The sequence below is a fragment of the Falco cherrug genome, chromosome 1 (assembly GCF_023634085.1).
Source record: "Falco cherrug isolate bFalChe1 chromosome 1, bFalChe1.pri, whole genome shotgun sequence".
In the NCBI taxonomy this organism is placed as follows: domain Eukaryota; kingdom Metazoa; phylum Chordata; class Aves; order Falconiformes; family Falconidae; genus Falco; species Falco cherrug.
Window position 1 is genome coordinate 39503865 of NC_073697.1, and position 13707 is coordinate 39517571.

Consider the following 13707-nt stretch of genomic DNA (forward strand, 5'->3'; position numbering starts at 1 on the left):
CCACGTCTGTCCCACACGAGGACCCACCCACCCCTAAGAGGACTTGTCTCTCCATCCACCCAGCAGATCACAGCTGAGGATGTATGAGGTGCAGCCTTCATCTCCATCGTCTAAAACAGGTTAATTAAGAGCAGCTGCATTCCCCCCCCTGCCATCAACCTTTTGCCTCAGAGAGCTGCTGTGACCACTCTATTGCAGGACAGGCTGCCAAGTGCACGGACATCTTCATCGCCCACGTCTGTGTGTCCCAGCACCCACTGCTGAAGCATGGAGAAGGAGGACCATCCCACGGCCAAGCAAGGACCATAGAGGGCTCATTGTCCCCACGTCTCCATGGTTTTCCTGGAGGCTCCAGCACTGTTTAACAACACATCCCACCCTGCCAAGAAGGGGATTTAGCTCCTCCGAGACCTCAAGGTACAAAACAAAAATGTGCAACAAGATTCTTTTTGACTATGTAGGTCAGGGCAAAGAAAACAAGCTGTCGGGAACAATCCCCTGGCTGGCGGGGGGGACGGATTAGCCGAGACCTAAGAGGGCTTTTCCAGCCCGCAGTCCCGCGCGGCTTTGTACGGTGGGTCCATTGTGTTAACTACAAACCCGGGTTGAACATCATTGGCAGGAGTTTTTTCCAAGGGGCACCATCAAGAGACAACCTTAAATATGATTTCACAGGCTCTTTTCATCTAGCACAGCGGGGCCAAAACATTTCTATCGGGTTTGCTGGCTGCTGGGGGAAGTGGCATGGTTGTACAGGCTAAATCAGATCCCCCCACAACGCACTGAAATCCTCTTGCTGGTGGCCTGGGGGGAGCTGAACGTGCCTCTGGCAAACCACAAACAAAGCAGCACGAGTTATTGCCGCAGAAAGGGCATGGTTAGACCATCGAGGGGCCAGGTAGCCATCCACAAGGAGTGGAAATAATGCCTCAGGAGAAAGGGACAAAAGAAGAACCGAAATAACAAAGATGAAGATTAGAAGTGGGTTAGGAGAAGATGAAATGAAAAACATTGGGAGGTGTTATAAACAGGAAGCTACAGAGGACAGCAGAGGCTCAGGGAGCCGTGCAGGAGCTCAGAGGATGGGTAACGAGAGGGCTTGGAGAAACCTTCCATGCACGTTGAAAGAGTGTGCCTAATCCAGCATGGGGAGATTCTAAAGCAAAAAACAGATGAATGGCCATCTAGGGCAGCTCAGCTCTTGCTCTCCATCTCAGGAGCCCGAGCCAACGCTTGCCATTTCAACCAGGGCCAGACGACACGTACACGATCCCTGGCATGACGGCCACCCCCATCCCACAGCTTTCCTTCAGCTCTGCTCCAGCTCACCAAAACTCAGCTGGGCTGAAGCAACGTTGCTCTCCCGCATGAGGCTGCTGGGCTTTGCTGGTGTGGAAGATGCACCACCACACCTTCCACCACACTGGCACCAGCCTGAAGGGGCGGTCGAGGTGAAATACTTTATGGAATTGTTGGAGCAGGTCCAAAGAAGGTCACGGAGATGGTCAGAAGCTGGAGCAGCTCTGCCACAGAGACAGGCTGGGAGAGTTGGGGGTGCTCAGCCTGGAGAAGAAAAGGCTGCAGGGAGACCTTATTGTGCCCTTTCAGTATAGAAAGGGGGCTTATATGAAAGATAAGGACAGACTTTTTATTTGCCCATTAGTAACAGGACATAGGACAATGGTTTTAAACTGAAAAAGGGTAGATTTAGGTTAGATATTAGGAAGAAATTCTTCCCTGTGAGGGTGGCGAGGCGCTGGCACAGGCTGCCCAGAGCAGCTGTGGATGCCCCATCCCTGGCAGTGTCCCAGGCCAGGCTGGATGGGGCTTGGAGCAACCTGGGCTGGTGGGAGGTGTCCCTGCCCATGGCAGGGGTGGGACTGGATGGGCTTTAAGGTCCCTTCCAACCCATACCATGCTGTGATTCTATGAATTCTTTACTCTCATCATCATGCCATTCAGGTAGCTCCACCTGCACACATCACTGAGTGCAATAAGCACATGAGTGAAACCCCAGTGATCTGGTGATATTGGTCGGCAGCGGCTGGGCATGAGCCCCCAGCGTGCCCAGGTGGCCCAGGAGGCCAGCAGCGTCCCGGCCGGTGTCCGAAACGGTGTGGCCGGCAGGGCCGGGGCAGCGCCCGTCCCCCTGCCCTGGGCACTGGTGGGGCCGCCCCGCGGGGCCTGGGCTCAGCGTTGGGCCCCTCACGGCCAGACAGACACTGAGGGGCTGGAGCGTGTCCAGAGCCGGGCAGGGGCTGGGGCAGGGGCTGGGGCACCAGCCTGGGGGGGCGGGGGGGTCAGCCTGGAGAGAAGGGGGCTGGGGGGGACCCGGTGGCTCTGCAACGGCCTGGCAGGAGGCTGTAGCCAGGGGGGTCGGTCTCTGCTCCCCAGGAACCAGCGACAGGACGAGAGCAAACGGCCTCACGTTGCGCCAGGGGAGGGTGAGATTGGGTGTGAGGGAACATTCTGCACGGAGAGGGCTGGCAGGCGCTGGCACAGGCTGCCCGGGGACGGGGGTGTCATCATCCCTGGGGGTGTTCAAAAACCATGTGGCTGTGGTGCTTGGGGACATGGTTCAGTGGTGGCCTTGGCAGTGCTGGTTAATGGTTGGACTGGCTGATCTTAAGGGTCTTTTCCAACCAGAATGATTCTATGATTCTAAAGACGCCCCATCCCACATGCGCTCCCACCCCAGGCTGGACCTTCCCCGAGCGCTGGGAAGAGCCAGGCTCCCCCCAGCTGGCTCACGACAGTGACGGATAGCCTGTGTATTTTACAACTGTTTGCCCACATCCATCTTGCCAGCACGGCAGGTCCGAGGATTGCTGGGGCCGGCACCTTTGGCACAGTGCTTGGCATTGCCGGTGCTCACAGGGCTCTGCCTTGGGTCGTGCTCTGTAGCAGAGAGGTCTGGCAGGAGGAAACCTGACATCTCAGGGCAAGCTGTCTCAAAACAATTTATCTGTCACATAAATGTGGTTTTATTGGTTTTACTGTTTAAACTTTTCACCTCTGCTGCTAAATCTGAATGACCGAAAAAAAAAAAAAAAAGGCAAGGAAAAACCCGCCTGCGCAGCGGTGCTGGGCTGCAGCGGGCCTGCCGGGGGAGATTCCAAATAAAATATGCAAATACCATTAATTCTTCAAACTAGAGTCTCCTTTTCAAGGCTATAAATCAAACTCGACAGCACATACGCTGTGGGGAAAGGAAAAGTAGCGGGGAGGGGGGGTGAACGAGACGACAAAAAGAGGAGCTTTTACCATGACGATACGAAAGTGGAATAAGCTCAGAAATCTGCAGCCGTGCTGTGCGCACAGAGCAGGGTTGCGAACCTGCAGCTTCCCGCACCACCAGAAGCATCTTGCTGTGAGAGCAGGGAGAGGTTCATGCACATATTTATAAAATAGAATAAAAGAAACTGAGAATGCTGTGAATATGCTGCCAAAAGAAAGATACTAAAAAAAATAATATTTGTATTTATACACATACATGAACTTTCACCCAAATGGTGATTCAAGAAAGGGTAATGCTCGAAAGAAAGAATTAAACTGGGAACCAGTTCCCAGTCCTGCCCCAGAATCCCCATGGCAGGGGCTGAGAAGCACTTTCTCCCCATTTCCCTTCATTCTACATCAAAAAACACTTACTTTTCACTCCCCCTGTAATACCACCATCTCAGACTCTTCAAAAATATTACTTTTTTCAGAGCAGAGCCATGTTTTTACGCTCCTCCCATCAAATACAGGGAAAGGATGGTTGCAACTTCATTGCATGCTGGTAGGAAAGGTAAATGGGGACATTGCAGCAACTGCAAACTTCTCCTTCCAGACGCACAGCAAAGTGGGACAGAATGAGATAAGAGCACTGAATCTGGATAAAATTCATTAAGCCAAGCCAGAAATCATGTAATGTGAATCCAAACTGATTTAAAACACAGACTGTAAGCTCTGCCAGCACCCCTGGAACAAGATCAAAGAAAGCACTAACATCTGCACGCTTGCACCAGTGTCATAGTGGGCTCTGCACAAACCTGGTAGGTGATACGCGGTGGCTAGGGATAAGATGGCCAGAAAAGGAGACCTGTGTTTTCTAGGATGAAAATAAACCCCCTTGTCCTATCTCTGAGAAGTCAGGATGATGTTGCAGGAATAGCTCTAGATACAGGATCCTCTCGGCCCTAGAGACTTCTCCTCCCCTCCTCAAGCCTAAGATACGAAGGTCAAGTGGTATTGCATGACAGATGAAAATTCCTGAATTCCCTGTCTTCATTCAACATCTGGCTCTTCTGTTTTTTGCTTTTGCCTCTTCTGAGCTGATGCAGCACCACTCTGCGCATCCATGAACAGGGAGTTGAACCCAAATGTTTTTGACCTGCAGGAAACCATCACTTGCGATGCACCAAATGCTCTGGGCTCATGGGCAACTCTACTGGGAGAGGAGCATGATCATCCCCTGTTAGCAGAGTGATGAGCTTCCCAGGACAGAATCGCCACCACACCAGACACGATGTTACATCCACTGAAGCAAAACATATCCAAATTAAAAGCGAAGAGCAATGGTTCACAACTGGAGCTGCTCCAAGACATGAATGCAGCCTGCAGTCCAGCCAGAAATGGAAACCACATCTTCCTGCTCCCCAGCAAGCAAACTTTCTGCTTTTTTCAGTCCCTGCCAAAGGGATTCACTTGCCTAAGAGCCATGTGCCTTGGTCCTGTTAAAGTCAAAACAGCCACCACCACCCCTGCAATCATGTCTGTGTCTTCCCTCATGCCCTAGCCCTTTTGCTTTTAACATCCTGACTTTGCAGAGCCAAAATCACAAATAGACTATCAGTATTTATAAAAGAGCCCTCACTAGATGCAGTCTGGCACAAAAGCCTCGTGGCTACACAGTAACTGGATGGTGAAAGGAGAAACCATCCTGAAGACTAACTCTCACTTTATTTCAAGGTCTAGATCTCTTCCTGCGGAAGTGAAGGCTCAGGGGATCCTCATTGCAGTACTCCAGTACTTAAAGGGTGGCTGCAAGGAGGATGAAGGCTCCCTCTTCACAAGGAACCACATGGAGAAGACAAAGGGTAACATCTCCAATGGGAGAGGTTTCATCTCAGTATAAGAAAGAAATTTCTTACTGTAAGAATAATTTTTCACTGGAACCACTTCTCCAGGGATGTCATAGAGTCACCATTGCTGGAGGTTTTCAAGAGACTATGGGACAGGTGCTAGATCAGCTCATCTAGGCTTCTTTTCCCACAAAAGGTTGGACCAGATGATCTTCTAGGGTTCCTCCTAACCTGGGCTGCTCTATAGTTCTGTGAGGCTATCCTAGAAACAAACATCCCTTCTCTTATCCACCATGATATTTACTCCCAGCGACAAAAGAGAGCATCAAGATGGCTTGAACAGGCCTTCCCTCTGCCAACACCAACAGAGCATCAGCAGATCCACCAGTGACGAGGTGGCATGAGGGGAAACATTCCGTAAAGAACTAAACCTTCCCTTCCATAAAAGCCCAAAATAGGGAATTCTTGTGTCCCTGCACCTAGTAATTACCCTTTTAGTTCTTTTTCCTCCAACCACATGCACAGCAGGAGACAGGCTCTTCTCTACTAGGAGTTGTTGACTATCTGTGGTGCTCAGGTACCACACGCTGGAGCTGGCCAGATCAGGGCTGCAAGGTGTTCCTGCCTGACATGCCTCCTGTAAAGCACCAACTGCTATTAAAAAAAAACAGAACAAACACCATCAGCACACGTGCACACACACACTGAAGGATGAAAAGGGAAAGGCGACTCAAGACCATTAGCTGGCAAATCTCGCAACCTGTTTCAACAAATTTAAATGCAATTATCCTGGGTTTCTCACACCCAACCAAGCTAAGGGAATTAGAGTTTACTTGCTGTGACTTAAAAGCAGAGACAGTCAGGCGTCTGGAGAAGCCTAGCTGGTGCCAACAGTGGGTGCATGAGATCTTCCTTGCCATTGGTTTCTGGGGGAGGTTCAGATCAACGTGGAAGGGACAGCTATGCCACACGGTTATGGTCAGGTTTTCATGATGAGCTTTACATCCCCTGGGTGCCAGGGTGCAGAGAAGTGTTAATTAAGTTGGATTTGGTGGCTTCCCAGCTGGAGGTAGCACTCCTACCCTGAAACCTGCCAAGGGTCACAATCACAAGCAACTGCTCTCGCTTTCTGGGGGTAGGAGGAGGTCATATTTTCAGAATTAATCTGAACCCAGCTCTAAAAAGCTTTATTGTCCCTCGCCATCCTTATAACCCCTAAGTCTGATGCACTTCTTCCCCAGTCTGTGTTGCGGACATCATGCAGAATGAACAGCTTTCAACTTGACACCTTGTACAAACCAGCCGTGCTTCAATTCACAAGAGATAACACTGTTAGCTTACAAACCTACTGATATCTTTTCATTAAAAACCTCATTTAACTGATTTAACACCACAGCTCCTTGGATAAAAGTGACAAGAGGTTCAGAGGAAAGCAGCATGGGTTCTACTATCATCCCACCTAAACCTACCTGTATGAAGGGACAAGACACTTCCAGTGGGACCAGAAACCACCCAGGTAAGACCTGGTCCTGCTGGGCACCTCCATAAAAACACATGGAACTACTGAATTCAAACCAATGCCAATTCCCAGTTTGCCCATGCCTAAGCTTGCCCACGCCTAAGCTTGCCCACAACCCAACCCCACCACTGGTTGAACAGCCCCTACCACCAGCCAGCGGGTAATTGTTAGGGAGCACAAAAGCCCAAAGAGTTTCCAACATCAGCAACCACAGACAAGTACATCCAAAATAATTTATTTTGGTGAGGTTTCAATTATGCCTCATGGGAACATAATACCGCAAGAGAAAGAAATACTCTAACCCACGGGGAGACGTGGGTTTGGACAATACTGAGAAGAAAAGGCACCAGGAACTGGAACATCGTGCCTGTTTGTTCACTTGTGAAAGACACAGAGGGTAAAATTGTGGACTAAGTGAAAGCAGGAGCAGATTTGTCATGAGTTTCACTGGAAACTAAGATCTGCTCTACGTACTGAGTGTACTTTGTGTGAGGGGGTGGACAGCACCCACAGTAACCTGATGTTGCACAAGCCAACGTGATGCACAAGCCAACGTGATGCACAAGCCAAGGGATCTTCATGCATGGAGCACAGGGAAGGTTATTCTTATTTTAGGTGCTTACCAGACCTGCCTGCAAGAGAGAGATGGATTTCTAGGAGTTACTGCAGATCAGAGTGCTGTCCAGCCTGCTTGGACCTCTCTGTAAGGCACACTAACCCTAGGCTCACATGAGCCCTCCAGGTCTCCTGGGCTGACATCCCACCCAGGGCTGTCCTTCCTCCTGAACACTCACGCTGGAGGGAGGAGAACTGAATCCAAGTTCCACATCTCGCATTTTAACTGGACTGATTTTGCAAGTTAAGGCAGCAACTTTATCTTTTCTTCTTTTCTCTGTTTACTTATATCTGCAGAGGTGAAACAGAAAAAACGAGAAAGATCTGTTAAGATTCACGGTAGATGGGACAGTATGTAACGGAGAAAGGTCTGAGGCCAGCAAATCCCTAATCTGTCCAGTCTGGATTATTTTCAGATTCCTATTATTTCCTGTTTATAGGTTTTTGTGTTTCTTACATCAGATTTCCAGGTAAGGTCTCCAGAAAGTTTTCTGCCTGCCTTGTGTGTGCAGAAGGTCTTCTGTTTTCCCATCTGCAAATGTTCATCGTTTATTAGGAGGAAAACCTCTAGCTTTCCACCTGCTTTGAAATAACACTGTAATTACATGGGTTGACTTCTCTACTCTTTCAGAAGATATTTATTCCAAGGGTCTCATTAAAATCTTAACAAACACGATTTTACCCCCAAAATATTGCCTTTCTGATTGTAGCTCACTTCCGGCTTACAACAAAAAACTCCCTTTTGGGTTAAATATGGCTTTGAGGAATCCACCTTATCCTCCCAGCCTGCAACACGAAACCACACGAAGGAGCCATGAAAGGTTGTCGGCTTCAAGAGAAGTGATGCAAAGCAGCCCAAGAGCAAAGGGCGTGGATGCCAAGGATTAGCATATCGTGTTACGGTGACAGTCCTGAAGATGGCTGGAAAGTCCCTACCAGCTTCGTTCACACTCCTACTGACTTTGATGGTGCAGGATCGTGGCTTTAGTCATTCTCTGGAAGCCTGCCTGCAGGGAAGGCTAAACTGAATTCTAGGGAAATCCCAAGTTTCTCTGACCATGGCAATGCACTGTGCAATGCTGCTTGAAAAAGAAAAACCAAAAAAACCAAGGCATGAAAATTATTTGGTACAAAACCACTGGGATTTCAATGTTTCAAATAAAATCAGTTGGTTCCAGCAATAACTGCCCAGACAGGGGATTTTATGAATGGCCAAAAGAACAAAAGGAAGCTCTGCCTGCTGGATTTAGTAGCCAAATTGCGCTCATAAAAATAATTATTTAGACTCATCAAATTCTCCACACAGGTTCACAGGCTTGCATGGTGCTTTCCGCCCAAAGAAGACTACCGTATTTCTACCCTCCAGATCCTACAATCTGCAAAAAACAAAGAGACAATACTGGGCAGCAGCCAAAAGAAATGAAAGAGCCTCGGAAGACCATTCTCCAGGGACCGCTATTGAATAACACTTTGCGTTTCCATTTAACCATCACAAAGGCGGATTCATTCTGGAAGCAAAGATGTCTCCTTTAGAAGCATCCCCCACCTCCCCAGTAGCCTCTCTGGCTCAGATCTTTGGTGGGCACAGCCGGGAGGTGCACCCATTGCTCTGCCCAGCAAGGATGGAGACTGGCTAAACACTTGGGGTCAGCATCTGAGGTTACGGGGGCTAAATTTGGGATGCAACACTTGGAAAGTGCTCAGCTTGTAGATAATTACTCTCGGAAGCATTTTTGAAGCTATTACAGGGAGGAGAAGCTGGATTTGCTAATGGGAAAAGACCCTCTGCTCCGTGGATGGGAGATGACAGCACCGTGTGTTCAGGTACCCCTCGTACACAGAAATACCTTCTCTGTGGCTATAGTCTGGGTGCACAGCACCTCATGCATCTCTCTGACTTGCCCTGTCTGACCCACACTTCAAAATGAGTGGTTACGAAGAAAACGTTAAGAAATAACATGGAGAATCCCCATATCTCAGCAGCAGGTCAGCATGCTTTACAAAGGGAGGAGAAGAGTTAACAAGAACACAAAAAAACCCAGAAAAACCCTGAAACGCAGGGAGGTGGGTTGAGAGGGGAGAAAAGCACACAGTCCTCCAGATAAGCCTATAGGCAAACCACCTCCGTCATTGACCCTATAGTATCAGAGGGAAAAAAAAAAACCCAAACAATTTAAATGCCACCTTTCCAGGGGAAAATGTTCCGTTAATCAACAGAGAAGGTATTTGCAGCCAGAAAGTTTTTGGGCCAGGAGGGATTAATGCTCCCTATCTGCTGACAGTTCAGCAGCAAACCTAGGTACCTGCAGAGATCAGGGTCTGCCCAGAAGACCACAGAGCCATGTTCTCAGACAAATACAGCCCACTTGGTGCCAACAGTAGCCAGGACGTGATGCCCAGATACCTCAGTGAGGGGCACTGCGTAGTGTTTTTCCCATCAGGGCTTCCCACCAGCAGTGGGGAGCAGGGACAGGTGAACCAGCGAAGTCTTTCTGAACTTAGCAATTAGGGTTCCACATTTCCATGGAACACAAAAGCAATGACATTTGAATTAAACCCCTCCTGCCGTCCCTAAAGGCACCAGCATCACCTTCCCCGAGCCCTGCAGCCCGGCACTTGCTGGGTACCAAACCTCACCATGGGGCCAGCATGCCACAATTATTTTTCCTGTTGCTCAGCTGATGCCAAGTCCTCTGCAAAGTTGCATTTTTCTTTTGTTTACACATTAAAAAAGGGGATTAAAAAAAAAAAAAAAAGAGGTGACCTCCTGCTAACCCCAGCCAGTCTCTGAGAAGCTGCCGCTGCCTTCACCTCCAAATGAACTTTCAGATTATCTCAGACAAGATTCACCTTGCATTGAACTTGTACCCTGTGCGGCAGCACAGTCACGTAACCTTGATTAAACATTACAGCACAACGCAGCTATAAATTTAATGAGCATTATCGGCGCGCTTCCTCCCATCGTCCTGAGGCAGGGGGAGCGATGGAAACGCTGGGAGCCGCTGGGAACCGGCCTGGTGTGCACCGGCACGGTCAGGAGATGGAGAAGCAGCTATCTGAGGGCAGAGGAAGGAGATAGATCTGTGCTGTCCCCCACTCCTCTGCATGCAATGAGTTGCATACAGGCTCTGCAGCAGCTCCCGCAGGAGCAAGAGGCTCCAGGTACCTCTGCGAGCAAAGATGACCCGTGGAGGGCTTGTACGGCTTTCTGCTCAAAAGACCCAAGAAAAAGCAATAAGAAAAGCAACAAGGCGCAATAACGGGTCCGGCAGTCCTTTCACCCAGCAGGAAACCTTTCTTAGGCCATGGCCTCCTAAACTCTGGCTGCCCTTTTCACGCAAAGCACTGCAGCCCATCGCCATCCTGCCATTTATTTTCAAGACACACGTGTGATGGGAGGCAGAGGCAGCTGCCTCTTCATCTCCCAGCTGACACGTAGGGAAAGGGAGAGCTCAGCATCCGTGCTGGCGGCGGCAATTCCTGCCGCAGAGGTCACTCGGCTGGTCGAGGGGAGAGTGTCTGGGCGGCGAAATAGATATGCTCAAGTTCAAGTGCTTGAAATACCTTCCTTTTTTTTTTTTTTTAAAAAAAAAAACCACACTCAAAACTAAACTAATATATCCCCTGCTTTTCATGATAACTTCCTCCTTATCCTCAGCGGTTTTGTTTAGCAGATCTATTGTTCTCAGTGAGCCTTGCCCTGGGGTCCAATTTGACTGTGTTCTCATTTTTCCCCCTATGTAACTGATGCTTATTTCTTTAAGCTCTACTGTAAACAGAAAACACACTGCAGTGCCCTTGCCTGGCTTTGCAGGAGGCAGGCTCAGACCTGGAATTACTTCTTTGGTTTTTCTATATAGGAAATAAAAAGATTGGGCTTGCTTACTTCAAGGATTCAAACACCTGTGGGATGCAGGAGGGCAGCTGAGGTACCTGCGGGTGGTCCAGGCTCGGAGCAGGGACCACGCAGTTCCAGCGCTGGCTCTGCTGCTGCTTCGCTAGATAAATGGCCTTTTTCTGCTTGCAAGGCTGGAAACATGCCACTTTCCTAATTACAGACCTCTTTAATGTACATTAGGAGCAGGGGCTGAGGAGGTAAGCAGCATCATTTGGAGGTGACATGAAGTTCTTCAGGGTGCTCAAGGTGAAAGAGAAAGCCACCAGACAGCAGGCTCCTCCAGACAGGGTGGCACATGGGAATAAATAGAAAATAAAAATAAAATCTTTGCAGAGGGGAACACATCTTGGATTATCTGAGGAACACAACAGAAGCTGGGGTTTTGGGATGGGTGGGTGATGGAGGCACCAACACAGGGCTTTGTGCCTCCCATCCTTTACTTGCCATGGGTTTGGTCCGCACCCAGAAAAATGTCCTTGTCCCAGCAGATAGAAAAGGGGGAGCTTGGTGGGCAGGGGGGCCCAAAAATTGCCTGTACTGCAGCATTAGGGAAACATTTTAAGCAAAATGGGCATTTTTTCCCCCATTTGCTGTCCTCATGGCTCCTCTCTGCCTTGGTTCCTACACCAGCCTCGCAGGAGAATCACAGAATGGTTTAGGTCAGAAAAGACCTTTAAGATCAGCCAGTCCAACCATTAACCAGCACTGCCAAGGCCACCACTGAACCATGTCCCCAAGCACTACAGCCACATGGTTTTTGAACACCCCCAGGGATGATGACACCCCCATCCCCGGGCAGCCTGTGCCAGCGCCTGCCAGCCCTCTCGGTGCAGAATGTTCCCTCACACCCAATCTCACCCTCCCCTGGCGCAACGTGAGGCTGTTTGCTCTCGTCCTGTCGCTGGTTCCTGGGGAGCAGAGACCGACCCCCCTGGCTACAGCCTCCTGCCAGGCCGTTGCAGAGCCACCGGGTCCCCCCCAGCCCCCTTCTCTCCAGGCTGACCCCCCCGCCCCCCCCAGGCTGGTGCCCCAGCCCCTGCCCAGCTCTGGACACGCTCCAGCCCCTCAGTGTCTGTCTGGCCGTGAGGGGCCCAACGCTGAGCCCAGGGTTCGAGGTGCAGAGACTTACCCCAGCACAGCTTGCAGGGGCCTGCCCGAAGAGGACGGATCCAGCATCACTGCAGAAGAAACCGATGACACAGGGGTCTCTGCCCAAGGCAGGGGATGGAGAGGGCAGGGGTGAGACAATGGAGGAGGTGGCCTCAGATGCTGCCAGCTCCCACCACAAAGGTTTGCTCGGGTTTGCAAAGACACCGACTCCCAGAGATGTCCTCCCGAAAAGTGTCGTCGTTCCCCCTATCTAGTGGCATCACCTGCAAAACTAATTTGGCCCATGAAATAACCTGGCAATTTGGGTGGCTGATTATAAGTATTTTTATAAGGCCACAGGATATATATTTCCAGAGTCTGAAATAGTGTTTGGAAAACAGCAAGAGCCATTTAGAGCCATTTAGTGTATTCTACAGAGAGGCAGACGCACAAGCAAATGGATATTTAAAACAGCTGTGAAGACAAGACTGGTAGGAAACATTTGGTTAAAAGCAAACACAGAAATAAAACAACTTTGCAGAAGGTTAGAAATCAGTGAATTTGGTAATGCCTGACTTTGGGAAAAAAATAATTGTATTTCTTTGGCTTGTAGAGACTAATAAATTACCATGGAGAACATAAAAACTGAAGTCCACTATTTCACCTTGTATTTTCCATCCACACTGTAAAAAAGTCTCTTTTTTGGTTGAGTGGATAGCACCAAACTGCCCTCAGGAACTCTGATTAGCATCCTGTAGATGCCAAAGCCACAAAATTGCTGGGCTTCAGCTAATGGCACTGGGTGACTTGATGCTTTTTGGGGGGTTGCATGCTCTAGACTTTCAGGCGAGCCCCAAAAAAAGTGCTTTCAGGAAGAGTTAAAAGAGGAGGATTTAAAATTCACACTCCTGTCAGGTTTGTTTGGGAGTCTGGCCAGCAACCTTTCATCCGACAGAAACTCTTTCCTATTGAGAAAATACTGGAATTATTTGAACTTGTTCCATTTTTGGTGGGTGCAAACCACCAGGTGGGAACTTCAAATTTGCAGGAAAGTAATGTGTAGGAGGAAAAAAAATACAGTGTTCTTGTGCAGAGAGCATGCAACGCTTGTTTCTGGCATCCTGAAAAACCTCCTGAAAATACCCAGGGTGACCAAGTCAAGCTTCCAATTAATTAAAACCCTAAAACCTTGCAGGGCACACTCTCCTGTAACTAAGTACGATGAGATGACGAGGCTGAGCATCAGGAGGGATGCCAAGTGAAGCAGCATTTCATCCTGCTATTGCATCTGCCGGGCTTGCGCTGCAGCCGGGCAGCCCTGGGCACAGTGAGACCCAGCAGGATTTATGGCTATTTGTTGGAGATGAAAAAAAACACCCCAACCTTTGGAGGAATCTGAAAACAAAAGCAAAGGCTTTTCCTTACGCGCTGTCACACTAACCTCTGGATGGCCTTGCACTTATTGTCACAGCCCTGAAAAGGTATAAACAAAGGCAGATTTCGGATGCCAAGAGCTGGGT

The 13707-nt window shown here is 49.4% G+C and overlaps 1 protein-coding gene across 3 annotated transcripts in view; it reads right to left on the reverse strand.

Moving 5' to 3' along the window:
• Positions 1-13707, reverse strand: part of EXOC6B (exocyst complex component 6B) — a 312139-nt gene that overhangs the window by 11881 nt on the left and 286551 nt on the right. Inside the window, exon 21 of one of the 3 annotated variants that reach the window (XM_055706491.1) lies at positions 6845-7491. The exons of the other annotated variants lie outside the window; for them this stretch is intronic. Within the exon in view, the coding sequence (XP_055562466.1) occupies positions 7486-7491 (6 nt within the window). The 3' untranslated portion in view covers positions 6845-7485. Of the gene's footprint in view, positions 1-6844; positions 7492-13707 lie in introns of those variants that run through there. 3 annotated transcript variants of the gene reach the window in all.